Genomic DNA, 27,876 nt, shown 5'->3' with positions numbered 1-27,876 from the left:
ATATGTAGTCACCACCTTCCTGCCACTTCATCGACGTAATTCACAGCCGCAGCCCGGAGCGCTCCTCTTCCCTGTATCCTACACTTGCACGCGACTAGACGGACACCAGCGTCCCAGCAACGTAATCCTAGAGCACCAGAAGACATTCCACCCATGGCGCCGGTGGAAACAGAGTACTATGACCTCGTACGCAACGCCGGATATATTCCTCCGGGCATGATTGTCATGAAGGATGCGTTACCCTTGCGCAGCTCGGAGTCAGCCCGGATGCGAACGACAATGACTTGAAGAAGGGATACAGGAAGGCGGCAATGAAGGTGTGATTCGGTCGTCGTGTTGTGGCGTGCGGGGGACCGTGTAATAAAACTTGCTCCTTTGCAGTACCATCCCGACAAGAACCCTTCACCAGACGCCGAGGAAAAGTTTAAGGAGATCAGGTATTCATAGCCGTTCCCCTCCTTGCATCCATGATAGCTGATGCCGTTGTTATAGCAAAGCGTACCAAGTACTCTCCGACCCTGTAAGCCCCGACGAAGCTTTCTTTGTATGGCCTCCGAACTTATCACGCTGTAGAATCTACGCGCGGTCTACGATAAGAATGGAAAGAAGATGGTATTATCGTGCTTCACCCATACTCTGTAAGCATTTTTTGACTGCAATTAACCCAGGTGGACAAAGAAGGCACGGGCACCATGGAGGACGCTGCCGGGTTCTTTGCCAACGTTTTCGGCGGCGAACGATTCTACGACTATGTACGTTCATTATCTCGCGTGGAACATCAGTTACACACCTTGATGTACAATTCTAACCTTTCTCGTCGTCCAGATCGGCGAGATCTCGCTCATGAAGGAGATGTCCGCGGTGGCGACCACGATGATGACCGACGAAGAGAAGGCCGAACTCGAGAAGGAGCTCAACCCGGACGCGCCCACGCCGTCCGTAACAACCCCTCCTGCCAGCTCCGACGTGCCGCCTGCTTCCCCGTCACCCTCCCCAGCGCCCGCCACCTCCGCATCTAGCCCCGCCCCAGCACCCTCCTCCTCGCCCAAACCCAGCGAACGCCCCTCCATCCTCCCCTCCCCCTCCTCCGAGCCCTCCGCGTCCCAAGGCGAGCTCCGCCCTGACGGCACGCACGCGGACAACTCCGCCGCCTCTAAGAAAAAAGATGGCAAGAGGCCTTCGTCCGCCAAGCTCACGCCTGAGAAGAAGAAGGAGCTGCACGAGCTCGAGGAGGCGCGCCGGAAGCGAATGCAGGACCGCGTGGATATGCTCACTAAGAAGCTCGTCGAGCGCCTTCGACCATTCGTCGAGGCGAAGCATCCGGGCGAGAAGGACGACCCAGAGACGCGCGCGTTTGAGGAGAAGATGCGGCGCGAGGCTGAGGATCTCAAGCTCGAGAGCTTTGGCGTCGAGCTATTGCACGCGATCGGGAACGTGTACATGATGAAGGCCACGAGCGCGCTCAAAAGCCGCAAATTTTTGGGGATGTGAGTGCATCCCCGCGACGTCGGTGTAGTCGTTTTGGAATATTGACGCGTTCCCGGGCAGACCTGGGTTCTTCTCGCGGCTGAAGGAGAAGGGCGCCGTGGCGAAGGATGCCTGGGGCGTCATCGGCAGCGCGTACGCATCCTTCACCTATATTTTATTGAACATCTTCTTAGCTATTGCACAGACTAAGCGTACAGAACCTGATGCAAGACATGGAGAAGCTGCAGGCAAAAGGCGAAGCTGCCGAGGAGGAGCTCCGCGCGCTCGAGATGGACGTCACGGGCAAGATCATGCTCGCCTCCTGGCGTGGGACACGGTTCGAGGTCGTCCAGGTCCTGCGCGAGGTATGTGACAACGTGCTGCGCGAGCCGGGCGTGCCGGACCAGGTGCTCTACAACCGCGCGAAGGGGCTCATGATCGCTGGCGCGATCTTCAAGGCGGCGCAGCCGGACGAGACGGACGAGGAACGGCGCGAGCTCGAGCGCATGGTTGCCGAGGCGGCCGCGGGCAAGAGCAAGCACGCGCAGATACGGGCGGAGCGCAAGGCGGAGCGCGAGCGCGAGCGGGCGCGCAAGCTTGGCGCGGGGAAGGAGAAGGAGAAGACGCCCGAGAAGGAGAAGGAGGGGCCGATAACGGCCACGGTGGAGACGAGGAAGAACGAGAACGGAGAAGAGGTGCCTGTAGTGAAAGCCTGATGGGCTGAGATCCGCGACGACCGGGCACGCTGATGGTTTTCTGGATCTTTCTTATGTTGATTACACCCGCATGTCCAGATGGACAACCTATCTTACAGTACCGCTTACAGACTAATGCTTATATGCGTGCCATATTTGGGGTGCTGATGTTGGTACAGAGGGATTACGTTTGTTAACAGCCAATCATACACATAATCATAGAGGCAAGGCATGACACGTGTAAGAAAAAGAACGAACATACGAGAGCGTCGAAAGCTAGGTGGTGATATCTTAGTGTTCTACCTGTGGGCCGCAGAGAAAAACAGATTTCAGGTCTGATCCTGCTGGACAAGAAAATCATGCCTCACGCAGAGCCCCATGGTCTCCTTCATTAGCACAAAGTCGGCATTATCGAGCCGATGCCAGTTTGTTCGCAGCCGGTCCATCGCAGCCTGCCCCTCTTCGCCGCGACGCCGCCATTCGACGAGATTCGCACCCTGCGAATCCATCCAGGACAGCAACGGATCGCCGGGATCCGTGCCTGCAACCGCAGATTCGAACACCCCCTTCGCACTTACCTTCCCTCGACGCCTTTTCGTGGGCGTATCGGCTACGGAAGTCGGTTCATGTCCCGGGGTCGATAGAGTCCCTGAAGTGGCGACTTTGCGGACAAGTGTTTTGATAGCTGTGTCCGCGACGCGGTTGGGAGTGAAGGGGCAGTAAAAGATGGACCGCGGATTGTCGCCGAGGTCTGGCGTATGAATCAGCGCCGAGCGGCACATTGGGCACACCACGTTCTCTGCAGGTTGCGATTTAGGTCCGGCGGGACGTGGGACCGACGGAGCAACGCACCGTGCCAAGAGCCACAGTCGTGCATGCGGGCTAAATACCACTTGAGAATACATGATGCGCAGAATGTGTGCCCGCATGTGGCGCCGTTGAGCACATATGGTGCGCTGATGATGTCGAAGCAGAGCGGGCAGGTGAATTGATCCTCAAGCTGCAGCAAGGCGCATCGCCGAACGCGGATCTCAACGGCGAGGAGCTTCTCTTCGGCCTCTCGAGCCAGCCTGTCAGCGCAGGCCACTTCGCGCGCCAACTGCGCAGCCCGCTGTTCCGCCTGCTCAGCTCGTTTCTTCCATATCTGGATCAGGTCTGCATTCGTATCAACACTCGCAATGGTACTTTGGGTGCCAGAATGCGCTCGTTTTCTGGTCGTGAGAAGGACGATGGGAGGAGAAAATCGAGTTGAGGGCGCTGAAATGCTCTCGTTGTCGACCTGAGGGCGCTTGCGCCTCGAGCAACCAGACTGCGGTATTTCTACATATACTCGGCGGCGGCGCTCGGAAACCTCTGAGTAAAACAGTTCGGCTCAACACTGTGCTCTGCTTGTCCATATGCGGGATATAGGACGTACTAAATGCAGTCGAATTCTGAGAGGTTATCGGGAAGATTGATGGTCCGGCATTGACGTTGCGCTCTCGAAGAGGTTGATCCTGCTGCCTGGCGACGCGAGCAGATCTGCGGGTTGCATGAGAGGGTGCTTGAGCGCGACTGGCCATGCCAAGGAGAAGCCAAGATGTGACGACGAAGGATGATTATATCCAGCTCTAAGTTCTGAAGGAGCACCAATGGTATGATAAACCGGTCAGGCGCAAGGAATGGGATTCAAGACGGAATGAGCAATTGGGCGATGTTGTGGCCAACGACGAAGCTCAAGTCACAGCTCCTGCCGCACTGCAGAGCCGAACGTCGGCTCACGTGACCTCGACGCGCGCTTGGTTCGACTTTCGTCTCGGTGGCTCCTGCGGCTTGGACGCGCCTTCGCCCGCTCGCTCCTTTGCACCCTCACTATCCTTACTATTATCACGCCGCCCACGACAGGATGGGCTTTATGAAACGTTTTTTCTCGCTCGGCAAGCGCACCAAGAAGAGGCGCCCCGAGCTCGAGGTTGACGAGCTGGACCCGCCTGTGTCTGTGGAGTACCTTGATGCCGAAGCGACCATGACAAGGCTGCTGAGGTCATCTTCCGCAAGGCAAAGCATGGGTGGAACCGTTTACCCCATCCTCGAGCCCGGTTAGTTGTATCGGACGCATATATTCTCCTGGATTATCTTGAGCTCGTATGATTTTTCATCAGGACATCTACTGGGTGCCGAGCTGCATCAGCCCGGGGACCCGTCTGATGTTCCTGCCCGTAGGCGATCCGCATCCGTAGCCAACCCAACGGCCCATCAGGTCTTGGATTTCAACTGGTTGGACCCGTATGAGGCCCAGTTTGCGATGCCAGCTCGGACGTCCACCTCGCCGCTCCAGCGAACATACACCGTAACGATCCATTCTAGAACGCGTACAGAAATCCCCATTCCATCCCCATCCTCTTCGGGCGCGTCGAAGGACGACACGAAAGATAATGACGTCGCCAACACCTCTCATGCAAGCACATCCACTAACACCCACTCCAGCATTGGAGAAGGACGCAAGGCCCGTCCGCGATCGCGCTCTCTACCCCTCAATGTCTTAGCGCTTCGCACACCGCGTCGTGAGCGCGAAAGCCGCCTGCTACATCTTGCCGAGGACCCCTCAGTGGCCAATCTCCTTATGAGCAATATCTATGACAGTGGCGGTCGCGTCAAATCCCTTGCCTTTGCTAATACATCCAACACCTCCGAACACGGACGGCATAACGGATCACTTGCTTCAGCCGAACCTGATGAAATCAATGAAGAGGGCCGTCTCCAGACGCGCCGGACCGGCTCTACGCTGAAAGAGCTCTTGGGCGTGACGGAGTCGCAGCCTCGTACAGGCCATGAGTCCCGCTACAGTACGCAGGAAGGCGACCTCTCCTGGGCCGAGCGCGTCATAGGGTACGTGACTGTGGGCGTGATGAGTTCTGGTTATAACCACGCTAAATCCTACCCTGCAGGGAAGAGCTTGACTTCGACGATCAAGGGACCGATGCCTGCGATATACCGGCGGACTTACAGAGCCGGATAGCCGATAATGCTGAATGCAGCGATAAGACCGACGTCAGCTGCAATGCTCCGCCCAACGTGTCCGACACGATGTCAAGTTTAGGCATCGAGAGGTCTACCAAGTTATTCGCTCGCGATGATTCCGACAACTTCTTCCTCCCTGTCGCTGCTGACTGCGACGGCGATGCTCTTTCCAGTCTCATGCACGAGCCTGCGCCTGCAGAACTGGCCTACGACATGGAGCCGCAGAAGGCGCACTCGGAAGACAGCTGTGCTTATGGCGGGGTTTCCATATCTTCTATTAGCGTGGAAACTGGGGATATCAAGGAAACGAATGTACCTGAGCTGCCACATTCGGACGCGCCAATGGCTTCATCTGCGCAGCAACGCAGTCCGATTCAGCAAGCTCCTACGCAAGAACCCTCTACGCCTCCGGCTGCGGAGGTCTTTGCGTTCCTCACCCAGAGACGCAGATCGAAGACAGTGACTGTCCTGAGTCCGTCACCTTCAACCCAACATCGCAACGTCGCCGACATGCCCTCCGAGCATGCACCTCTTGTCGCCGTCCCGACCGGGGGATCCACGAGCTCGGCGAACTCAGACACCTATCGTCCCTCTAACAGGACCTCCATCGACGGTACCCGGCCTGTCGTCCACCACCTGCGTCCCTCTCTCGTAGGCGCCTTGCCACCTCCACCATCCTATCCCGAACCGCGCGTCAAACGGAAGCGGAGCCGGAGCACATCCGCCGTGGATGATCGAACGCACACGAGGAAAGTGACGGTGACGCGTGCCTCTAAGGTCACAATGTCACCAGCCCATATGCAATATGTCGAGGTTCCGGCCGGGACTGGGACCCTCTTTACCCCCCGGGAGGCTACCGATGGAGGTTCCCCCCTACCATCCAGGCCCCTATCACCCTCGTCTACACGCAGCAGGAGTCGCATTCCGCGCAAGTCGGCCGCAAACTCTCCTCCCGTCCCACCGCTGCCAACGGAGATAACGCTCGTGCACCCTACGCCCGAATCGTCGGCACAGTTGGAGATGCCTGACAGGTCTCTATGGAAGAGAGACGCTTTCCTCGATACGAATCTATTCCTTGATACCTCGTCGTCAAACCTTCCCCTGCCCGAAGACCCCTTTACGCAGAAACCCGTCAAACACTCACATAAGCGCGCTGCCTCGACCGCGACGGGGTACTCTCCCGCGGCCAAGCGCCGCGCTGGCAAGACGAAGGAGAGGCGTATTGGGGGTAAAGCCTCGGAGCCTCCCGAGTCAAAGTCTGGCAAGATCAAACGCCAGGCCAGTGGCGATAAGGAGAACGATGGGTCGTCAGCATTCGTTGTTCCCCCCACCGGCGTGCCCATGACACCCGTTCGCCAGAAGGTGAAGGTGCTCGCCCACGGCATCGAGCCGCCCTCTCCCGCCAGCTCGACGGAGCTTTCGCCCATCGCGAAGACGATGATGGCGAACGTTCGCGAGCAACGCATGCGGATGCGTGCCCGAGAACATGAACGCGAGAAAGCGAGAGGACGTCGGTTCGCAAGTCGAACGGGTTCTCGAGGTTGATCGCACGTTTTGATATGCTGATTATGCTCCCCCGGGTCGTGCAGTGGACACACTCATATTTATTCTCTATTACGCCCTCTGTCCATGTTTTCGTCGCTTTCGTTGCACATACCAATACCCCAAGCCCAATGTATAGACATCACGATGTTCCATAACGTTCGAACACGACAACGCAGTTACTTCGGCAGTGCCACTTCATCGGTCGTGTGCGGCCTGGGATTTGCGAAGCTTCTTCAGAAGATCTGACCACCGACCGTCCTTTACCAAATAGTCCGGTGTGGTCTCATTTCCTGAGGCTGATCGGACCCGACCTCGCTATTCCCTCGTTTCTCCTTTGATTACCTCTTCGCCTTGCTTTTTCACGCACACTCGTTAACGACACCGACATAAAACTCTGCAACTTGAGGCCCCAGACGCGCGCTACAACCTCTCACTCGGATATCCATGAAAATTAGCAAGAAGATTGAGCGGGCTGAGAAGGAGAACCGGGTATGGTGGTCATTCGAGTACTTCCCGCCTCGCACGGCGCAGGTAAGTGGACGCTCTGTGATCCCGCGGAGGGAGGGGTCTGAACGTCGGTACAGGGACTGCAAAACCTGCTGGACCGTATCGAGCGCATGCGGGCGCTCGGGCCTGAGTTCATCGACATCACCTGGTGAGTTGGTTCCTCGTCTGAAACGTGTCTGAGGGGTGCGCTCAAGCGACCCGATTCAGGAACGCTGGAGGTCGCACGTCCGATCTGACTTCGGAACTCGTCAAGACATGCCAGGGGCTCATCGGGATCGAGACATGCATGCACCTCACATGCACGAACATGCCGAAGGAGAAGGTGGACAATGCGCTCAGGGTAGGCGCTGCCTCTTTTCTGTGCGCGTGGCACAACCCCTTCACGCAACCCTTAGGAAGCGAAACAGCATGGTTGTCGCAACGTGCTCGCCCTTCGCGGCGACCCTCCCGCAGGCAAAGACGAATGGGAGGCCGTCGAGGGCGGCTTTGTACACGGTATCGACCTCGTGCGCCATATCCGCAAGGAATACGGCGACTACTTCGACATTGCCGTCCCCGGCTTCCCGCAGCATGTACTCCTGCCCCCGGATGAGCTCGTGTTTGAGATGAAGTGCCTGAAGGACAAGTGCGACGCTGGCGTGAACTTTATATTCACGCAGATGTTCTACGACGTCGACATCTTCTTCCGATGGGTGCAGGCCGTGCGCGACGCAGGGATCACCGTACCGATCGTGCCCGGCATTGCGCCGATTCAGACGTGGAACGGGTTTCAGAAGGCGACGATGCTGGCCAAGACCGTCATTCCTCAGAACTTTCTCGAGGCGCTGGAGCCGCACAAGAACAACGATGAGAAGGTTAGGGCGATTGGGATCCAGCTCGTGGCGGAAATGTGCCGGAAGATCTTGGCCGCCGACCTCGGGATCAAGGGACTGCACTTCTACACCATGAATCTCGAGAAGGCGACGAAGATGCTCCTCGAGGAACTCCAACTTGTGCCGCGCGTTGAGACCGTCAAGCCTCTGCCATGGAGACAGGTCAGCTCGGCTTTAAGTTCGCATTGCTTGTATTGTGAACTGACTCCGGTAATTCTGCAGTCATTGACGCCCAGCCGTCGGGAAGAGAGTACCAGACCGATCTTCTGGGCAAACCGCGCGAAGTCGTACCTCTCGCGCACCGAGAACTGGGACGAGTATCCGAACGGTCGATTTGGTGATTCGCGCAGTCCCGCTTACGGCGAGCTCGATGGCTACGGTGTGTGGCTCAAGCAAACGGTACGATGCTCTCGCCGCACGATATGAAACCAAAACCCGTCCTGATGATACAATCCTCCATCAGAAAGATGAGGCGTACAAGATCTGGGGTTTCCCATCTACGTTAGCCGATGTTCATGCCCTCTTTGCGCGATTCTGTTTGGGCGAGATACCGTCGTTGCCTTGGTCCGATACCTCGCCGTCGCCCGAGACATCCGTCATCGCCAATCAGTTGGCAAAACTGAACGAGATTGGATTTCTCACGATCAACTCGCAGCCCGCGGTCAATGGGGCTCGAAGTGATGACAGGATACACGGTTGGGGTCCCAGCAATGGTTTCGTCTACCAGAAGGTAGCAGTAGTCTTTCTTTCTGTTGTAGCTCAGCATTGACGAGGTTGTCATAGGCATACCTCGAGTTCTTCGTCTCTCCGGGTCTTTTGGATGCGCTCATTCCTCACATTGAACGCGACAAGTTGATTACGTACTACGTGATCAACAAGCGCGGGGACCTGCGCACGAACACCCACTCTGAAGGCCCGAACGCTGTTACTTGGGGTGTCTTCCCCGGCAAAGAGATTATCCAACCCACAATTGTCGAAGCCATCAGTTTCATGGCATGGAAGGTTGGTTGATTCCGATGTAGTTCCAATCCGGAACGTATCCTACTTTACTAACCATGGATACCTATAGGACGAAGCGTACGAGCTCGGGCGCAAATGGGCGAACCTGTACGAACCTGACTCGCCCAGTCGCAAGGTCATCGCTGACCTGATGGAGACTTCGTACCTCGTCAACGTGGTACACAACGACTTCAAAGACCCCAACGCCATCTTCGTCCCCTTCATGAAGGCGGCCGAGGACTATGCGGCCTCCCAACACACCGCTAACTGAAAACCGAACCTATAACGACCAGCAAACCTTGCTTCAACTGCTCCACTGCCGCACGCTATATTGTATATCAACGCTCTCTTTCACGGGTTCAACCCCCGTTGTTTCGTTAGCTTATGTTCTCGACGCACGCATTATCCCCCATCTAGTCTTATACCTCATTCATTGCATCAACTGCATTCTGCATCCCACGCATATAGTCGCATCCAACTGCAATCTCCTGCATCCAACTGCATCCATCTGTATCGCTGTATTACTTGCTTACGTTGCATCAACTGCGCTGCCTCATCTCGGCCCCACACACAGTATCAGCACGTTTGGGATGAGTAAGGGTATTGGTCTTCATCACAGGTTCGCATACATCAAGTGTAAGCAGCAACCTCATAACTTCCTTTCGTCATCGAATGCTTTCTTTACCTGCGCGTGGGGGGAGGTATCAGCAATGTCTCTCATGTTAGACAGATCAAGCAAGCCCACCGAATAGAAGAAATCGTTATCATCCAACATCCGGAACCCTGTCAGAGCGAGGCCCTTCGTAACATCCATGGTTTCCTTGTGAGCGGCTGGTGCAGGATAGTGCGTCAGGCCAACCGACATCTGGGCTAGCCATGCACCATACCTTTTGTTCTCGCGGCGTCAGTGAATTCCGGTGTGTGGTTCCCACCATTGGGAACAGTGGGTATAGCTAGGTTGCAGTGTCATCAGCGGGGAATGGTGAGCGAAAAGTAACGTATACACGGACTATACATAGGATGGAACGCAGGAAGTTCTGGATCGAATCGTCAGTGCCATATCATGAGACAAGCCCGACACGAAGACATGCCGTAAGTAACATTCCCCTGTGCGTTGGTTGAGTTAAGGTATGGAAGTGTTGAGATCGAAGTAGTACATACGAAGTCCGTCGAGCCACCGACCGCGCCTTCGGAAAATGTCGTGTTCATCTCGTAACGTTGCTTGATTGTGTTGGCGAAATCATGAGCTAACGGCATGATAAGGAAACGGACACTCTTTGTCCAGCTGGCAGGCTGCTGCTCACCCAGTGCAGTGTTCTGGCGCAAGTCCAAGTTAGCGGGATGTTCATTGATCTTGATTTTGCATCCGCTGGAGAGGGCTGCTCCTCTGCACAGGCTCGAATGAGAAACGAGGGTGGGTAAAGGTATTTTGGTACCGCTTACCGGAAGCAGTTTATGACGCGCTCGCGCAACTCGTCGAGCTCGGCTGCAGTCAGCGCGCGAACGTACCACAGCATCTGAACATAATCGGGGATGACTGTGCGAAGACCAGTCAAACAAAGTCGGACACGACCGATTGGTTGCACAGAGTTTCTTACCGTTGGCAGGAAGGTCTTTTCCCCTCACCACGCCATGAACCCGGTGTGTAGGTTTGATTTGCTGCCGCAAGACCTGATAGCCGGCGGGTTCAATTAAGCCATGATGAGCGAAGACGGCAACCTCGTACCGCTACGCTTGAATAGGCTAAAAAGGCGGCGTCCAGGGAGTTCGTGCCTTCCCAGGGCGCTGCGGCGGCATCTGAAAGGTCGCGTCAGTGAGACCGCACAAAGGCGGGAAGCGCCCGCCTTCACGGCAACGTACGAGATCTAGAGGCGATGTTAGCAGCACCAGGGACACGCGGGACGGGTGGGGGACCGACGTGTGTCCGAAGAACTCTATCTCTAACGCTTGCATTGCTAAGGACGGGCCTAGTCCGACGGAGTGAGCAGGGCCCGGGCCGGGATGACACCTAGAACATCGAACCCACGCGTCAATACATCTTTCCACAAGATGAATATGTACTGAAGTGAGCGCTGACATGACACAAGCATCCATCTCTTTGTAGCCACCGCGATCAAGCAGCACTAGCTTGCCTCCGCCTCCTTCTTCGGCTGCGCATAATCGTCATGTAAGAGGTCTGGCGAGGCAAATGCGGAGAGTCGGGGCCGTACCCGGCGTGCCCAGGAGCACGACCTTTCCAGGAACATCATGCTTCTGTAGTGCAGCCTTGACAGCGAGTGCGACACCGACCCCACTAATAGCTATTAGGTTATGGCCACATCTGCCGTGCAGACGCTCGATCAGTCAGTATCTCGGGCGGCGTAGGCGACGGCGTACGCATGTCCGATCTTTGGCAGCGCGTCCATTTCGCTATTAACACCGAGGACGCGACCACCCTCTTTGTGCGAGAACTCAGCGCGCCACGCTGTGTCCATGTCCAGATAATGCTTCGTTACTTCAAACCCATGCGAAGCCATGAACTCCGTAAGTGTATCATGGGCATATCTGTTTCAAAACCGTGTCAAAGTGCCAGGGAGACAAGACGTTGGCTCACTCACTTCTCTTCGAACATTATCTCAGGGTGATCTACAAATTTGAAAGTTGGTGAGAAACTCATTTATGCCTAAAGCGACGCGAGCGTACCATGGATCTGGAGGCTCAGCTTGCGCAGCTCCGGATCAAGCATGTCCAGAGTCTTTTCGATGGTTTCCATGACTTCAGGCCTGTACACGGAACCAATGGCCTGTGCATCGTGCCTCGTGTATGACGGTGGTTTGTCGTCGGCGAAGGGAGCGGCATTGAGCGAGAAGTCACAGCATGAGCCATAGTACACGCGTGGCTCCTGGTCATAGAGTTCACAATGAATCCCGGTAACACTGCCTCGTGGTCGATTCCGAAGTCTGTGCTCACCATGGCATTCGAGTTCGTTTTACATGTGCCATGGGCTGCGACGGAACTTCCAGAGGTTTGGGCGGCGCGTGCTCCAGTCTTCGACAGTCGGAGCCCGCTAAGCAATCCAGTGAAGCAGCCTACAGATGCGTTCTTGGGAGGCATTTTGAACAAATAGCAAGCAGACAGAGGCCGTGGTGGTGCGCTGTAGCTGAGAGCACACTGCGGGAACTCTGGGGAACAATCCGTGAAGTCCGGAGTGAAGCATATTTATGTTGCTCTCCGTCTTATGTCGCGCGCGCGAGCACATGGTCCATCGGTAGACTTTCCGTGTTATCGAGTAGGATTATATGTTGAAGTCGGTGTGATATCTCGAAGCGCCCTGGCTCGCAGCCAGCGCTTCTTGTTTCTATTGCCATGCATCAACGCTTTGGCTGCGACCAATGCCACGCTCACACACACTGGCGCACAACTCCTGATCGACGAAGATACTTGGTCTTGCCACGTCGACCACTGCACGCTGTCCCATCGTTACGGACTTTGTGAGGAAGCGCGCGGCACCCGTTCATCTCGCATAACTCGGGCTTAGACCGGTGAGCTGCATGTTCTCTTCTAAAGCTGTATCCCTTCTTTCTACATGATGAATCGTCGAGATCTTTGCACGTCAGTCGGAGCCGAACCTTCGGAGACGGGAAGGACGATGTTTTCGCATACTCTGAAAATTCCCGTTTCGAGATGTCACCGCAACCGAGAGCTGACGGTGACTGCGTTCAGTTCTTCATAGCATGTCCCCCGCGACCCCCTCAGCCCCTGGTGCGCCCAGTGCCGCCGATAATGCGCGTCACAAATCCACCGGCCTGATACCCACCAATACCGTAACGACCAAAGAGGGAATCACTGTTCGTGTCCGCATCGACCCGTCATTGACGGTGGACGATGTGGTTCGTCAGTTATGCCTGAACTTGAAGCAGAGGGATCCGCCTGCGATGTTCGCGCTCCGGGACGAGATGGACGAACTGGTTACGAACGAAAACTTGCGGAAGAAGATCTTGGCAAAGGTTAACATGAAGTGAGTCGCGTCAACAGCTTTCTTTGAGTTGACAAGCGATACTGAACAAAGCGCAGACTGGTCAGCGCCCCTGGGTTAGAGGCTGCGGATATTGTGGAGAAACTGGGTCTGCGGGACGAGAAGACATTGCGTCTAACACTGTTTTCCTTGCAAAAGTTCATTCGAGTACGCAGTGAATATTACATATGCTTCAACGCGCCAACTGATAACACACAAGGAAGAGCCATTTGCCAAAGAATTCCTTCGCCTGGACGGACTGAGAGAACTACTCACAATCATAAACATCTCTCATGGGAATACTCTTGCTGTATGTTCATATGAGTCGAGATCTTTATGGTGCCATGCGTTTATCCCTGCCCGTTCCACAGTACGCTCTCAGAGCGATGCAGAATCTCATGGACCTCGATTATGGCTGGAGCACTCTAGACAGCAACTTTATCCTGCACATAGTACAGATTCTGTCCTCTTCTCAGTCACTCATCAACGTCTGCCGGCCGGCAACCGCGATCCTGAAGAAACTCGTTGAAGCAGACCCACTGAGCGCTCCTGGACCTCTGGTTGCTAGTTCCAGCCGCGGGCCGCCCGCTCCACCTCCAGGTTCTGTGTACCGCTACGGATTCGATGTCGTCTTTGAACAAATGCGGAAAGAAAGCCGAATGCTCGAGACCGTCGTCAACAGGCTTGGCAGCGCTGATACTGCGATGGTGCTCCATAGGTTAGACAATGATATCCGCCCTGCATGTTTTCATGCTCTAACGGAGATCTTCCAGCATGATGCTCATCAACTCGCTGCTCGCACATGCGACCGACACGCGTTGGGGCGAGTTTGTTTCGGAGTTGGAGCGCCTGAATGTTCGGAAAGCCGTCGTTGTAAGTTTAAGCTCGTACACCGTAGCAGTCGCTGTCTGTAACCAACGGTCTACAGCGCCTCATGTCATCGCATACCATCGAGGACCTCACATCGTGTATTCTCGATTTCCAAGCCAACATGGTCAGCGTCAGCTATCGGAAGAAAACTACGCTCGTGGAGCCCGAGGTTGAACCTCTCCATGATGCCGCACTCAAGTACATATGGACCCACGCAAGATTACAGGAGGAGGATGACCTCTCTCCTGGTGCCGAACCCGGGGCCAAAATTCAGTGGCGCAAGCTAGGCTTCGAGACTGAGAACCTCAGCCACGAGTTTGGTGAAGTTGGCGTGTTGGGTTTGGACTGCCTTGTGTGTTGCACACGATCCCATGCGCCTCGCGTCACATTGCTGATATGAATGCATCGTATGACAGAAGAGTTTCGTGCAATCGGACCCCGATTTCTTCTCCAAGGTATGCCCCAGACATCGGCAATCCCGAATGATGCGGAAAGTAACTGCCGACGGGTTGACAGGTTGTCCTGGAGCAAATCAGCCGCCCTGCGGAGCGGAGGTGTCCCATTGCAAAGGCATCCAACGAAGTGGTGGAACTGCTCTCTGAGCACTGGGCTATATTCGCTCCGGGATGTACGTGGTTATACAAATGGCTACCGGCAACGGACACCGCTCTAACTGCCGTTGTAGACTCCACGTCGACGACCTTCCAGCCGTTCTTCCTCAACTTCTATAGAGTCCATGCCCTCGCCACTAACTTCTTCCTCCGGATGTGGACGGAGAGTGGCGCCGCCGCGGGAGACTTTCCCCGTGTGGTCGCCCTTGCGCGAAGCCAGTACGTGGTCGAGGTTTCTTGTGTTCTGAGTTCGTTACGACGCCGAGTCATGTCACAGAGTTAAGGTGGCACTCCGGCGAGAAAACATTCGACCATGGCACGAAGTCGAGCATGATTTCCTGGAATCGGAGTATCGGGCCGTTCGCGATCGTCAGATGCGAGAGCTCGAGGAGGAGGATGACCTATTGAGCAAGGTCCCTATTCGGTGGGTATTCCATGCGGTTTACGCGAAGATCGGGCCATAACTGGGTTCGGGTAGAAATCTTCGAGCAAAGCTGTACAAGGAGTCATACGAGTTCGTTCGGCAACAGCGCATTCAATGCCTCCTTCAAGGAGCATGGTTCGTTAATGGTGTTCCTCTGTCGACGCCGGTTCCACGCGACGCGATTCGCAAGTCGCCTCTGCCATGGCGTTTCATGCGACTGGCACGTTCCCTTGACTTGTTTCTGGAAGCCGTCGCTGACTGACAAACGATATAGGATAACGGTCAGCGATATCTCCATTACGTGGATAGTACATCCAAATTCCCCGTGCGAAGCGGGTTAGAAGATCTTCCTGAGCGCATCGACGTCACCCAAATCAGTGAGATCGCGACCGGAACTTGTGCACCGCCCTCCAACGTCGTGCGCGACCACCCAGAGCTCCCTGCAAGCACCACCTCTGCCAGTCATGCCTCTCCCCTCTCGTTCTCTCTTCTCAGCGCAAACGAAGGTTCGCTTGCGGATCTGATTGCGCCTGACCAGTCCCGGTGGGCCGATTGGACGGACGGATTGAACATGCTCCGAAGGGACGGCGGACACGTCGCTTCCAAAGAGACTGCGGGCTTCGTACACGCGCTCACGGAAATCGGACTGAAGATCAAGTTGTTGGGTGAGCACCTCTCACCATTCATCTCTCATCGGACACTGACAAAGAGTTACGGGATCTCAGATCTGTCAGGCGAGAAGGTCGATATTCCGAGCGGTCTCTCGGCCGGCCCCCCACCTACAAATATGGATTACTTCTTCTCTGAGCTGTCGTACTGAATTACGCAATCGTGATCTGTCTATTGTTCCCTCCTGTACGTGCTGCAGTGTGTCCTTCGTCTGCTTTTGTGATCAGGCCAATTGACATATTCAATGTAGGTTCCTGTCGGGTCGGAGAATTCGTGCGGGTTGGTATAGTTCCATGTTCACGTCACGATGTGAAATTAGAGGCTCGTATACATGTGCCGAGTTGATTCAATATTTGTTGCCATCTTCAGTAACGTGTTAGCAGGTCTCAACATTCCGCGAGGACGTCGAGGCAACGTTTCAATTAACGTTGACGGTTTTTGTCGGGACCGGCAGCAACTGACATCTTGCCTTACTGGTCGCGGCTCTCGTATGCTTACGTGGGTGTGCGCTGAAATCTTTTGAACAACAGCCAGACGTTCGCACACAAACGCCCACCCAGCCTAGCGTGCAATGTAATAGCCCTTGTCTTGCTGTTCGCTCCTTTCTGGAAGGTCTGACCGGGTGCTCCTGGGGTATGCTCATTGCAGCTCGGGCGAGGCTAGACCACACCTCTGCTTTGCCTGCCGTCCACCAACAACCTCTGCGCGCACACGCACACTCTTGCAGGACCTGTTGTTCGGTTGAATCGAGAGTACAGGACGGCTTGTGCCTGTTCCAAAGGGTACATGGATCCAGACACACTGCGCATTTCATATATCTACGTGCGTCGCACTCTCCGAGCTATATCTGAATGAGTACCGTCACGAGCTGCGACAAACCACAGAGATTCCGTCAAGCAGAGGCACTGTTTTCCGGATCCGAGCGTTCGAGCAGTCTCTCGGCGTTGGCCTCCTGAGAATACGGCTTGCTTCTCTAAGCTGTCACGTTAGATTACGCTGCCGCGATCAGTGTCGCTATTAACCGCTTATCCTCGCTCCGGATCGTATGGAATGTGCAGAGATGCTTCCGTCTATCGACTAAGGGGACGAGGGGGGTCAAATGCATATCCGGTACGGTTCGCAGGAGATATTCATGCGGGCCGAATTCTGACGCGGAAGGTATCATATCAGTTACGCAACTCAAAGTACTGCTTTGACAACCAATATCATCCACGGCTGCCACGTAAGTCCACTCTCGCGTGGTTCGTCTCAGAGATAGAAGCACCGCTCCTTTAATCCTCGCAGCCCCAGCAGGTCCTGTATAGTGGTAAGTCAGCCACGAAAATCCAAGAAGCGACGGAACCCACCCAGTCTTCCCTCGACACCCACAAATCCGCCACCCCATCCATTTTCCCGAGCACAGCCGCGCCTTTCCAGCACAGGTCCTGTGGATCGGTGCCTCTGGGGGCTGGGATGATGGTGACCTTCTCCATGTTAGGCACCAATGGCGTCGCGATGGCTTGCAGTCTAGAACGTCGATATTGAGCACGCACGTACAGGTGTCTCAACATAGGACGACAAGTTACCGGCTTTCCAAGGCATGGGCCATTCCCGAGACACAGGAACCGCCACCCACCACCAGGACCGCTTGCAGGTATTTGCGGATTTTTTCATCGCCCCCAGCTGCGCGCGCGCTGTTGAATATCGCCACATCGAGGGGAAGCTTGGACGCTTCGAAACACACATCAATTGCATAAGCGGATGGAGGAATCGGCTCCAGCGGGTACGGGGTCGCCGGTTGAGTGGGCGCAGCAGTGGATGGCTCAGATACGTTCACTGATGGTGGCTCAGCCATATCGGTGTCGCCGTCAACGACGATCGCTTCGGCGATGGCGGCATTTTCACTCTTCACCACGGGAGTTGAGTCTGATGCGGACGGGTGCCCTTCTGGGGTCGCCTCTGAAAACCGCAGTGAGCGAGCACGGGAAGCAGGAATATATTGATTTCTCTCACCCCCTGATGGCGTAGCCGGTCCCGCAGTTATCGCTGACGTATCGGGAATTGCGGGTAAAGGTGATGGTGCGACCAATAAGGACGCGAGATGCTGCGTTGATATCATCATGGCTTGGGTCTACCATCCGATATCAGCGGAATGTGCATTGAAATGCTAAGGGAAAGAGATGATCACCGGACGATCAGACGAATGTTCGATGATGTCCTCGTCCACGTCAGGATGTATACTGGGACGCAGGCCGATCCGTTTCCGGTCGAAATCGACGACTCGTGGTTCAAAGATACACTGCCGAGAGACGAAATCGAGATTAAATTTGAGCCATACGCCATTGTGCTTACCATGGGAGCGAGTATGATTTCGTCGTACGCGCGCAACCCATATTTCTCGGTGGCATGCCCCGGACGACGAACGACGAAGTCATACAGATTAAGAGCAACATCTGGCTGTACACCAGAGTAAATCAGTTGGGTGGATATGAGCGAAGCCTGGACAACCTTTTTACCTCGGCTAGGGTACATATTCTTTTCTTAAGATCTTCCATGACCTCCCAATCGTAGCTTCTCGCGAGGTCCAGATCCCTGTACGGGAAGCCTATGCGATCAAGTAGGACGTACAGAAATTCCGTTACGTCGTCGCCACCCATCATAAGGGACATTCTCATGGGACAAACCAAGTCTAATTAGTTACGTGATATTCGCATGAACGCGGAGCCAGACCTTGTGTCCGCGATCACCAGCCCGTCATCCACGCAAGCGATGCTTGTTTTCGCTGCGCCAATGTCGACGACGCATGCGCTCGAGATGCCAGCGCCATATGTCGCCGCGAGAGATTCCTGGGTGTGAGTCAGATAGGTCATCGTGTCACGGCCTAAAGGGGAAACATGCCTGCATTACGGTAATTTGTTTGAAGCCCATGGTCACAAGTAGCAAGTGAGCCCATTCTCGTAGGTAATTTCGCTCGTAGAAATCGGGTACCAACAACACGACAGAAAAATCCTATCAAGGGTTAATGAAATGTAGCCGACATGAGTACGTATATCACCTTATAGGAATGTCGTTCAACGGCGATGGCCTCGTGTTGCAGAGCATTCTCCAAGATAGTTTCTTGGTCACTTAACAAGAATTGCAGAGATGTGTTCGGCGGGTAATCACGAGTATTAAAATGTCTGCCAAGAAGTGGGCGTCGCAAGATGTATCCTTGGGAATGTGGAGATGCCAGCCGGAGCGCCTGCACACCGCTCAACGAGCAGGTGTATCAGTAAACCCAATAACCTCGTTAAGCTTCAGGCCATCTACCTGCTCGCCGACCAGCACGTCGTTCGACGGGCTGGGGTCCTCGATAAATGGAACACGTCCAGGGTCGGATCCTTCGGGCAGGATCTCCGGCTTGAATTGATCGTTGAACGTGGAGGCTGTAAGATAATGAGCGATCGCTCGAGTTAAGAACCCGAAGCCGAGCAGACCTATATGGGGTGCATTCGTGGTGACTCTTAGTTTGTAAAATCGCATCCGGTCACGTAAAGACATTTGAATAGATGCCAGCTTTTGATCAAACTATATGGGGTACATGTCAGAAGATTGACCCGGTTATCGTCCGAGGAACGTCTCACCGGGTCATCAGACATTACAGCAACACTGTATTCATCCCCTGTGTGCGGCTGAGCTGGTGGAGGGTCCCTTAGCATGGATCTAGTCCTCTGCGGCCTGCAGATGCCTTCTGAGTATGTTGGCACGGGCAGGGGCTCGCTTCCCTCCGGACGCCTCTGCTTTCGCGCGATGATATTGGGCATGGTAAGGGGTACGATATGTGTTGCGCGTCCAATACGTAGGAAACGCGAGCCGGGGTGGATGACGACGACTTGTGAGCCGCGCGGTATGGCTTGAGCCGACTTCGAGGACATGAACAATCATCAAAGACCGGCGCTCATCTCATTCTAAGATATGAACGCACGTCAACGTTCAGCTTCTTCTGAGCGTTCCTAGACCAGATAGTTTGAGAATCCGACTTGAGGTATGACGATCCGACGTGCTTCGGGTTGGGTCTATGGTCGAAGCAGTTCGCAACCAGAGGCACCAAGAAAAACGGGTTGCAGATACTAACTGTAGAGGTACATGGAACGAGGTGAAGCGCATAGACGTTTCATCTTTGCGAGCGTTTGGTATTCCCCGAGGCATGTTCGCGATGGCCACTCGACAAGTTACGACGCGATTCGGTCTTAGCTTTGAGGCGGGGTTGGGCTATAATTGTCCACACTAGAGCGGAACAAGCCGATAGCTTCCCACGACTGACCCTGACCCAATCCAGCGCTGGTAAACGTTTCTGCACTCGACCGCCATGTGCATATTCTGACTGTGATATCGACTGAACGCTTTTGCACAACCGGAGTCAGCCACAACACTCCAAAAATTGCTGCCATGAGATAGGCAGGTGCAATCACCAGCGTGTCGCGTAGGACTCCCGCGGATTGTCCGGCAGTATCATTCGACGATTCAACACATCTCAGTGCATATACGTTCTCAACGACTACTGCTGACGCAGGCTTCTCTTCGGCCCCTGACTCATGCTGCTGATCTGACACAAGCCATCTCGAAAGAAAGTATACAAAGGTCGGCGGTGTTGGCGCACGGGACGGCATGCTATGCGCGTCCGCTATTATCGCCATGCACTCCGACCGACCAACAGCCACATCGGTGCGTGGAAGCATTGCGGGGACTGTCGATCGGCGGCGGCGGCGGCGGCGGGCGACTGGTTTCCACGTATGGTGCGCTTCTTCGCCGGAAATAACTTACGGTTCAGATTCAACTTCCGGTATACTTCGCTCTCTGTTTCAGAAGGAGATGGGGGTGAGATCGTCATTTGCTTCTGTAACACAAGTGCTGATGATGAGTTCTCCCTCGGTGATACTCTGATTATAGAACGTGGTGCGATTGAACCCTGAGTGCTCCGGCACGAATTTGGGCACAAATGATGCCAGAATGTCTGCGAAGGGCTCCGCATGTAGGGTTGATGAAAGGGGTATGTTCCAGCTATGGGGACAGCATGGCTCATGTTGCCCTTGCTGATCTCCGTTACCCGCAACACAGAAGACGAGTATGTCCGCTGCAACCCGCCGGCAGCCTGGTGAAGCACATCACGGACTTAATGCGAGTCAATCTGACATACTGTGCTTGTGAAAGGCCACGTAGGACTCCAGCGCAACGCGGTTGCCCGCGTGGTCCATTTCCGCTTTTTACCGACGTAATCCATCCCGTCATTGTTTTCGACGATGCCTCGAGCGTCCAACTCATGCCACGACATACATCGAAGTGTCTAAAACGTTCTCCAATGGAATTCCCGGACGTCGATTCGCGTTTGGCAAGTTCCCGGTGCATCAACAGAAGCACAGACGGAAAACTATGCGAATACCGGACAGCAGGCTCTCTGTATGGGCACAACAATCACGGCTATCGGTCCGTCGGTCAACTCTTGTCGGCGATAACGTCGAAGCACCTGCTCCTGCGTGACACCCATCCAGACCGCCGATAGACAATCCTACCCGAACGCCACAACGGGTGATGGCGGTTTCCTGCCGGACTCGGCGAAGGCACATGAGTGTACGCGCACATCGATTGGGACGATGCCCCCCACGCAACAGCCTTGGCCATGATACATCTCTGGCAACACACCCCGTCGCGCTCGTCGTTCAGTCTCACGCATGCAAATATGATGCGTTCTGGCATCCGGAACGAGACGGGGAGTCCATCTGCAACAAGCTGAACGCCGTCGCGTGGCGGACGCATACACGCGTCGGGACATATGCCTTCTTCCTTTTCCAGCTTCAGTTCTTTCGATGGTGTTGGACTTCTTCGTTCTCATTCCCTCCAGCTGTCACAGACGCATTGGCGATGCCCGCTATTAGGAAGGCGTCGATAATAGAGGTTCTGGGCGAGGGTGTTTCCTAGCCTCGTGGCCGTCTTTTCCCAGTCACAACTCTATCTTCGACATTCGAATCAAAGCCACATTTTCCCCACTCGTGTCACACTCCGACTTCTCGTAACGTGTTCGAAGTAGACCGTGGCAAATGGTCAAGGAAAGGCGATCCGCCGTGGGACATTGAGACGAATACTGGACGCGCAGCCATGGCGAAGTTCCGGAAACCTTCCCATTCGTTGTACGTGCCAACAGCAGCATCGCCTTGTCGACGCCTGCGATTGCGACGACGCCCACTTTACTCATCGTCATGACCTCCGGATATCGTCGAATGCGTGGGCAAGATTGTCGCAAGATAGGACCAATCTTATCCGATGGTCTTCGAATCACAGATTGGTCGAGCTTGGTATAATTTAACTTCACTCGGATGCATTCCCGCGGATCGTCCTTGGAAATATCGCACGATCATTCGCGACGCAAGTCGACGTGAACCGCAAGTTGTCTGTCGATCGGATGCTACAACACCTATCCTTCAGTTCGAATGCATACAGTACGTGCGTTACATGGATGTGCTGCGAAGCTCGACTCTTCTGGCTACCGCACCCGACGCTCACGAGTATCATTCTCCGGCACCCTTGTCATATGAATATCTCTTGGGGCCATCGGGATCATTCATGGTGACTTGTCGCCCTGGAGGTCGTAGACTGATATTTTCTCATACACATACAGATGATAAAGCTATGACAGAGCGGAACAGATTATCTGGGAAGATTCCGGCAACGAGAATAAATCGCGACCGCCTGACAGCACAGTTGGTTTTTTGTTTGTCGCGTCGACTTGGCGCCGCGAAGTCAATCAAGGTTCAAGGAATGGGGTGTCCGGCTCTTCCCAAGTACCCCGAGTCCGATGGTCATATGCATCAAAATTACAGTGATGGGAGGAGCCTGGCCTGGTCATGCTGGATGTGTCGAGTATGGAATGACAAACTGCGTGTCATGCAAGTCAAAGGTTGGACGGGGATGCTCGTTCCAACCATCCGCGTAGAGCCTCGGAATCTGTACACTCCGACGCGGATCAAGTTGTGGCTTGCAATTGGCTCTGTCTCCTGGACATGCTCAGGGCTCAGGCACCAGTCATGCGCCGGACCTGTACACCCCTATCATCCTTGTCGGCGCGGATAAATCGCAAAGGGAAATCGCAAAGGGCTTTCAGGACGGATGTGGCGTGCTCGGTGGGAGCCGCACTCCGAGCGTTCTGTTTCGCGCCTCTTACATATTTTTCAGATGCAGATGCACATCCCCGCCGCGGAGATGGACAATCCGGACGCACACTCCCGATCACGCCGGAAGTGTTCCGTGTGGATGCGGGGAGAGTTGCGTAGTTGGCAGGGGCTCGCGTTCCTGTTCGGCGACCTGGGAAAACCCAGGCACGCACGGTACCGAAAATCGGACTGACGCAATCTCTCACTATGCAGCCTTTCGATCGTCGCAAGCAACTGGTCTCGTGTTTAGCCAGGATGACCGGTACGCCAGGATCAACATAACCCATGTCACATCAGACGCCGTTGACTGCTGTCGCATCGACACCGAACCCTGGCAGTGATGTTACTGAGACCAGAGCGCCGTCTTGCCATCGATACGCGGACGAAGTACGTCCGAGACAAGGCAGCGCAACCGTAAGCGCAGCCTTTCTGATCAATCCATCTTGACATTCGAGCGCTCGGGCCGAGCGCTGCCGGACGGTGTCTCCAGGTCTTTGTTCAAAAAGCAGTCGGCCAGAGCCCAGCCTGCAAGATATGTCTGCAATCTTGATCGCGCGTTTCTCGCATGTTCGCCGCAGAAAGCGCCGAGAGGTACCATCGACGGGAGCATTACTGCTGGATACGACCCAACGCTGGGCCTTCCACCTTCTGCACCGCTTTGGAGATAAGCGTCTCTAATAGCGTTGGGATTCTTTGCTTCCGAGGGTATCAGCTCGCAGAGATCAAGCCTTGGGGGCCATCTTCTTTCATCCGATGGGAACAACATCGAGACTAAGCTCAATCGAGCGACGTGCCCGTAGATGCACACAGCATGCACACACGCACCAGGGAGCAAAGTAGGTAAGCATTGTGTTTAAGATCACGCCACGAACGGGCGGCGCGCGGGGGCTGGGAGTGCATCGCTCGGAACTGGAGGAGGAGGCTGCACATGCTGCATGCTCATCCTAATGGAGAAAAATGACAGAAAACCGAACGAACTCGCACGGGGATCGCGTCAAGTGACGGAGAGAGGCCCGGAAAAAACGCACATGCATTGCGTCGAGCGGGCTGCGGCAGGCGAGGACTTCATGGCAGTCAACGTCGTCAGCGAACCCGGCTGCGGGTGAGACTGGGGTGCACGGCAGGTTGCGCAAGAGACGCGGTCGATCTGCCTGACGGCGAGGGCTTCCATTACACAGCGACCCAGATTATGCCAGGCGGCCAAGACGACGCATCAGGCTGAAACCGTTCTGCGTCTCCTGTCAAGCCCGGTGGGTGGGATTGATGAGATTCGCTCGGCCGTGGCTCGGCACAGCAATACTTAATCCAATAAACCTGGGTCGGAAACGGAACATCGCGGGAAGGGGATCTGGCGGAGCTTGAACATGGCACGTCACGCAACACCGGCGCATCACCCATAATATGTCCTTTTATGGGAGGTCCGAGCTTCCCAGCTTCGGGGCACGGTGAAATCGGATGCAGGATGCCCGCGCGTTGGCGTCGCCCCCGCTGCGTCTGTGCTGCTCGTCGTCGCGCGCGGTGTACTCGGTACGCTGATCCCGCGTTGGCTCCCCCTGTCCTCAGCTCAACCAGGCCAAGGATACATTCCCGGTGTCCTGCCAGGGCGCCGATGGGCGGGTGCAGTCCCGTGCAGTGATCGTCACCCCTACATCACGTTCCGAGAAGCATATCAGTCGGCTACAACGCGGGCCTGCGGGGCCGAGAAGATTTCGCTCGCAGAGCCGGCGTTCTATCGAAGGTTTCCAGAATAATATCATCATTGGACGCTGGGCAATTTCATCCAGGAGGCTGGGTTTTCCTCCAGATCTTGATCTCGCCAGCCGGACGTGCTTCGCCTGGGGTCCGGACAGCGCAAATAGTAATATTCTGCTATATGTAAACCTTTTCAGCACCTCGCCTCGTCCAATGCTGCTCCGAGCGTCCCCGCCCACGCTGCTCCTCGACCCGCTCGACCCCTACCGTTGCGGGGACAGCGACTCCGCCGTGCCCCGGATAGTCGCCAGCGACGTCCCCCACGAGAACATCTACGGCCCGCTCGACAGTGCTCCGAAGTCCTCCCTCGCGCTTCCGTCTCTCCAGGATGCCCGTCGCGCCTCCGTCGATTCGGACATGTACGAGAACAGTGACTCGTACTTCTCCCCGCCGCACTCGTACACCGCCAACTACCAGCTCGTGAACCGTGACCAGGACAGCGGCCGACAGTACTCTCCTGTCTCGCCTGTCTCTTCCCCGGTGGAATCAGAATCTTATCATGAGCCGTCCGTTAATCCCTCGATGGAGGCCTATCTGCAGTCGACGCCCCATTCCCAGGATCCCCCCTATAATCAGCCTCGCTATGCTGCTAATGCCCAGGACTACGCGCAGCAGCCGCGCGCAGCCGCGTACGAAGCGCCATCTTGGTCCTCTAATCAGGCAGCTGACCTCGATCGCACTGTCCTTGCACGGTACGGTGTTGCCACCGAGGGGCCGTCGTCGTCGGACGAACCCCCTCAAGCTCGCTACGCTGGCTACAGCATGACGGGGCGATCGGGCCAGCCTTCACCGCCGTTGTCCGACTATCGCTGGGATCCTAGTCCCAACGATACGAGAGCTGACCTCTCGGCCCCGGTCGACCCGACGTCGGAGCAGGTGACGTCCGCCCCGTATGCTCCCCCACATTCGTACCCGTATCCGTCCCCGCCTGTACATCCTATGTCCTCATTACCGGACCAGCCTACCGTCCCCATCTCGCCATCGGTCGTCGGCCATCCATCTGCGTCGCCGTACATGCGAGGCGGCCCACGGAGTCCCAATGCAAGCTCCAAGACCTACGCCTTTGTTTCGCTGGCTGGCAACGCGGTGAAGAAGAGGCCACGTAGGCGTTACGATGAGATTGAGCGTCTCTACCAGTGCTCCTACACCTTGCCAGGTACGCATCAATATATTGGCCGCTACCAGTCAGTTCACATTATTGCGCCATCGAAGATGGCTCGGTATGCACGAAGTCATACGGCACGCTCAATCATCTCAACGCCCACATCGGAATGCAACGCCACGGCGAGAAACGCAGTCCAGCCGGTATGGGCTGCTCGTCATCGATCGATTCACGGCGTTCTTACCCAATTTACAGAATTCAAGGAGTTGCGGAAGCAATGGCGGAAGGCAAAGAAGGAGTCGGAATCTGCCGCGGGCGATAATCCAGGAGGCCGTCGCCATAGTCGCCCGCAACTCGGCGTGCACATACCAACTGCTGATAGCTACTCGTACTCCGCTGACGAAGCGGAAGCCATGAGTCGCTACTCGGCTGGTAGTGCGTATTCGGTGTCGCAACATTCGAATGCGCCGTCTGTCCTCCCCTACCCCCTTTCCATGGGCACTTCTGCCGTACGGCTGGACGCTGGCATGCAGGATCGCGGCTACTATCCAGCGGAAGGCTACGACAGCCGACTCCTTCGGCGATCATCGATGCCTGCGATGCCAAGCGATGGTCATCGCTATCCGGGGCGCTTCCTGCCGCCCCACTATGCTCCGCCTGCTCAACAGGGTTACGCCGTTCATCCCGACCAGCCACTGGACAATGATCCGCATCGTCCTGCCGGGCCGCGCACTTTCCCATCCCAACTCTCCCAACAGACAACGTATCTCACACCCATATCGCCGGTGATGAACCGACTTGCACCGGACAGCACCCTCCTTACACCTCTACCGGGCTACGTACCCGACCGAACGTTGACGTCCCCCCTATCGGCAGGCATTCATGCCGAAACATCCCCTACCGTTACTCCTGACTATCCCGGGCGCTCTCAATGGGATACGCCCCCGGGAAGTATCACTAACTACCGGTAACATCACACGCTCGCCGACGAACACTAGCGCACAAGAACTAGTACCCATTTACTCGTATGCGGATCATTGCCTTGCGTTGGGAGCTGCTGCCGATTACCTCTTTTCTTGTACATGACTTATTACCTTCGATCCTTCTCCCGTCTTTTCTTCCCTGGCGCGGCGCTCAACAACAAATACTAATTTACTGTATACTGACTGCCACTCTCTGTCATCTACGTCTTAGCCTCCCCGTACAATACTGTTCCCGTTCGCTTTCCGTCTCATGCTGCGCGCATGTCTTTCTTGGGCAGTTGTATAGTATTGTACATATCATTAGTTGCTTTAGTTGCTTAATGTTTGTATCTATAGGATGTTTCTGGGTCGATTTGTGATGCCTCGCGCGGGATCTTCTCACCGTCTGGCTATGTTCGGCTGGCGCGGGGCACGAGGCAGATTACACGAGTCTCGCATATCTCTATTCAACAGGTCTTGGGGAAGCACACGACGTCAAGAGCGCCAACCCACGACCTCCGATCGAAGATAGAGTGCAACAAAAGAAGATGCAGAAGCGAGCACGTTATCGCTGCGCTTCCTAGGCGTCATCACGAAGGCGAGCGCGATTACGTCTTCGTGGCGGTCTCATGCCCTACCCTGCCGTTGCGTGTAAATCAGCAGAAGCGCGCGCTGGGCGGAACCAAATTCATGCCTTGCCTGGTGCGCGCGGCAGGCCTAGGCACGCCGCGAGGAGCAGCTTCACGAATAGTAGTATGCTGCGCCCGACCTGCCATGCTTATGGCAAGCTTATGGTCACTGATCGTCTTCTCGCCGGTGGTTGCATGCCTCCGCGCGAGAAAGGAGCGACATATGTGGGATGTACCTCCGAGGCGCATCGATGTTTCAGCTGGCAAACGGCAGAGACGGCCAGTGCGCCGGTGTACCCGAGACGGCCAAGTTGGCAACAAGAGTAGAGCCCAGAGCGGCCTCAACCAGCCTCCGATAAGAGAGAGGGGGACTCCGATCGCCGGGCGAGCGCACTCCCGGGCCTCGAGATCCGGGAGCAAGGGGGCTGTGCATTCTGACCCCCTGGCTTCTGAATGCGGTAAGCAGAATTAAGCAGTGGAATAAGCATCCCGCACAGGCTCCGACCGTGGTTACAGGCGCTGGTGACGACGTTGATGCCCTGACATCTAAAAGAGAAATGCGGGGTATGGTGTCCACGGGACGGCAGTACTACAAGATATATGTGTCGTGCATTG

The 27,876-nt window shown here is 55.5% G+C and overlaps 8 protein-coding genes across 8 annotated transcripts; 5 read left to right on the top strand and 3 right to left on the bottom strand.

Annotated features, from left to right (window-relative positions):
* The first annotated feature begins 71 nt into the window (after window positions 1-71).
* Window positions 72-2,382, top strand: PUNSTDRAFT_85993 (DnaJ-domain-containing protein). Its single transcript, XM_007382777.1, has 9 exons — window positions 72-186; window positions 252-317; window positions 382-437; window positions 493-520; window positions 574-612; window positions 669-752; window positions 826-1,487; window positions 1,549-1,620; window positions 1,673-2,382. Exons 1-9 carry the CDS (start codon window positions 154-156, stop codon window positions 2,181-2,183), a joined length of 1,551 nt encoding a protein of 516 aa, XP_007382839.1. The 5' UTR covers window positions 72-153; the 3' UTR covers window positions 2,184-2,382.
* A 109-nt stretch (window positions 2,383-2,491) lies between these two features.
* PUNSTDRAFT_65972 (uncharacterized protein) lies at window positions 2,492-3,279 on the bottom strand (the record flags this gene model as incomplete). Its single annotated transcript, XM_007382776.1, has 2 exons — window positions 2,492-2,961; window positions 3,015-3,279. Coding segments are annotated over 2 exons (735 nt in total), but the record flags the coding sequence as incomplete, so codon positions are not given.
* Window positions 3,280-4,047: 768 nt separating this feature from the next.
* On the top strand, window positions 4,048-6,828 carry PUNSTDRAFT_143091 (uncharacterized protein; the record flags this gene model as incomplete). Its single annotated transcript, XM_007382775.1, has 3 exons — window positions 4,048-4,240; window positions 4,304-5,030; window positions 5,090-6,828. The coding sequence occupies 3 exons, from the start codon at window positions 4,048-4,050 to the stop codon at window positions 6,705-6,707; spliced, it is 2,538 nt and encodes an 845-aa protein (XP_007382837.1). The 3' UTR covers window positions 6,708-6,828.
* Window positions 6,829-7,151: 323 nt separating this feature from the next.
* Window positions 7,152-9,356, top strand: PUNSTDRAFT_113018 (methylenetetrahydrofolate reduct; the record flags this gene model as incomplete). The annotated part of the gene is made up of 8 exons (XM_007382774.1): window positions 7,152-7,238; window positions 7,292-7,362; window positions 7,422-7,554; window positions 7,610-8,248; window positions 8,309-8,485; window positions 8,550-8,816; window positions 8,870-9,088; window positions 9,156-9,356. The coding sequence occupies 8 exons, from the start codon at window positions 7,152-7,154 to the stop codon at window positions 9,354-9,356; spliced, it is 1,794 nt and encodes a 597-aa protein (XP_007382836.1).
* A 378-nt stretch (window positions 9,357-9,734) lies between these two features.
* PUNSTDRAFT_113017 (uncharacterized protein) lies at window positions 9,735-12,178 on the bottom strand (the record flags this gene model as incomplete). Its single annotated transcript, XM_007382773.1, has 17 exons — window positions 9,735-9,770; window positions 9,831-9,916; window positions 9,973-10,038; window positions 10,165-10,192; window positions 10,247-10,332; window positions 10,390-10,472; window positions 10,529-10,622; window positions 10,684-10,756; window positions 10,812-10,882; window positions 10,946-10,950; window positions 11,004-11,093; window positions 11,163-11,235; window positions 11,296-11,405; window positions 11,462-11,629; window positions 11,683-11,710; window positions 11,768-11,867; window positions 12,035-12,178. 17 exons carry the CDS (start codon window positions 12,176-12,178, stop codon window positions 9,735-9,737), a joined length of 1,341 nt encoding a protein of 446 aa, XP_007382835.1.
* Window positions 12,179-12,798: 620 nt separating this feature from the next.
* PUNSTDRAFT_66959 (uncharacterized protein) lies at window positions 12,799-15,804 on the top strand (the record flags this gene model as incomplete). Its single annotated transcript, XM_007382772.1, has 13 exons — window positions 12,799-13,082; window positions 13,139-13,247; window positions 13,300-13,389; window positions 13,451-13,797; window positions 13,853-13,952; window positions 14,008-14,301; window positions 14,366-14,404; window positions 14,466-14,577; window positions 14,635-14,779; window positions 14,838-14,984; window positions 15,039-15,234; window positions 15,271-15,649; window positions 15,710-15,804. The coding sequence occupies 13 exons, from the start codon at window positions 12,799-12,801 to the stop codon at window positions 15,802-15,804; spliced, it is 2,337 nt and encodes a 778-aa protein (XP_007382834.1).
* Window positions 15,805-16,901: 1,097 nt separating this feature from the next.
* Window positions 16,902-19,820, bottom strand: PUNSTDRAFT_133351 (actin-like ATPase domain-containing protein; the record flags this gene model as incomplete). The annotated part of the gene is made up of 15 exons (XM_007382771.1): window positions 16,902-16,949; window positions 17,000-17,159; window positions 17,219-17,591; window positions 17,646-17,763; window positions 17,821-17,931; window positions 17,985-18,089; window positions 18,149-18,302; window positions 18,363-18,478; window positions 18,540-18,641; window positions 18,688-18,873; window positions 18,942-19,057; window positions 19,109-19,199; window positions 19,256-19,534; window positions 19,597-19,687; window positions 19,747-19,820. The coding sequence occupies 15 exons, from the start codon at window positions 19,818-19,820 to the stop codon at window positions 16,902-16,904; spliced, it is 2,124 nt and encodes a 707-aa protein (XP_007382833.1).
* A 5,762-nt stretch (window positions 19,821-25,582) lies between these two features.
* PUNSTDRAFT_66703 (uncharacterized protein) lies at window positions 25,583-25,984 on the top strand (the record flags this gene model as incomplete). Its single annotated transcript, XM_007382770.1, has 3 exons — window positions 25,583-25,724; window positions 25,781-25,873; window positions 25,926-25,984. Coding segments are annotated over 3 exons (294 nt in total), but the record flags the coding sequence as incomplete, so codon positions are not given.
* Between the last annotated feature and the right edge of the window lie 1,892 nt (window positions 25,985-27,876).

The sequence above is a fragment of the Punctularia strigosozonata genome (assembly GCF_000264995.1).
Source record: "Punctularia strigosozonata HHB-11173 SS5 unplaced genomic scaffold PUNSTscaffold_5, whole genome shotgun sequence".
NCBI classification, from domain to species: domain Eukaryota; kingdom Fungi; phylum Basidiomycota; class Agaricomycetes; order Corticiales; family Punctulariaceae; genus Punctularia; species Punctularia strigosozonata.
Note: the sequence above shows the minus strand (reverse complement) of the source record. Positions and strands in the feature narration are given on the sequence as shown.

Coding starts and splice junctions, on each gene's coding strand:
- PUNSTDRAFT_85993 (XM_007382777.1), top strand. CDS start 154: ATGGCGCCGGTGGAAACAGAGTACTATGACCTC. Junction 438..492: donor GAAAAGTTTAAGGAGATCAG/GTATTCATAGCC, acceptor CCGTTGTTATAG/CAAAGCGTACCAAGTACTCT. Junction 753..825: donor GCGAACGATTCTACGACTAT/GTACGTTCATTA, acceptor CTCGTCGTCCAG/ATCGGCGAGATCTCGCTCAT.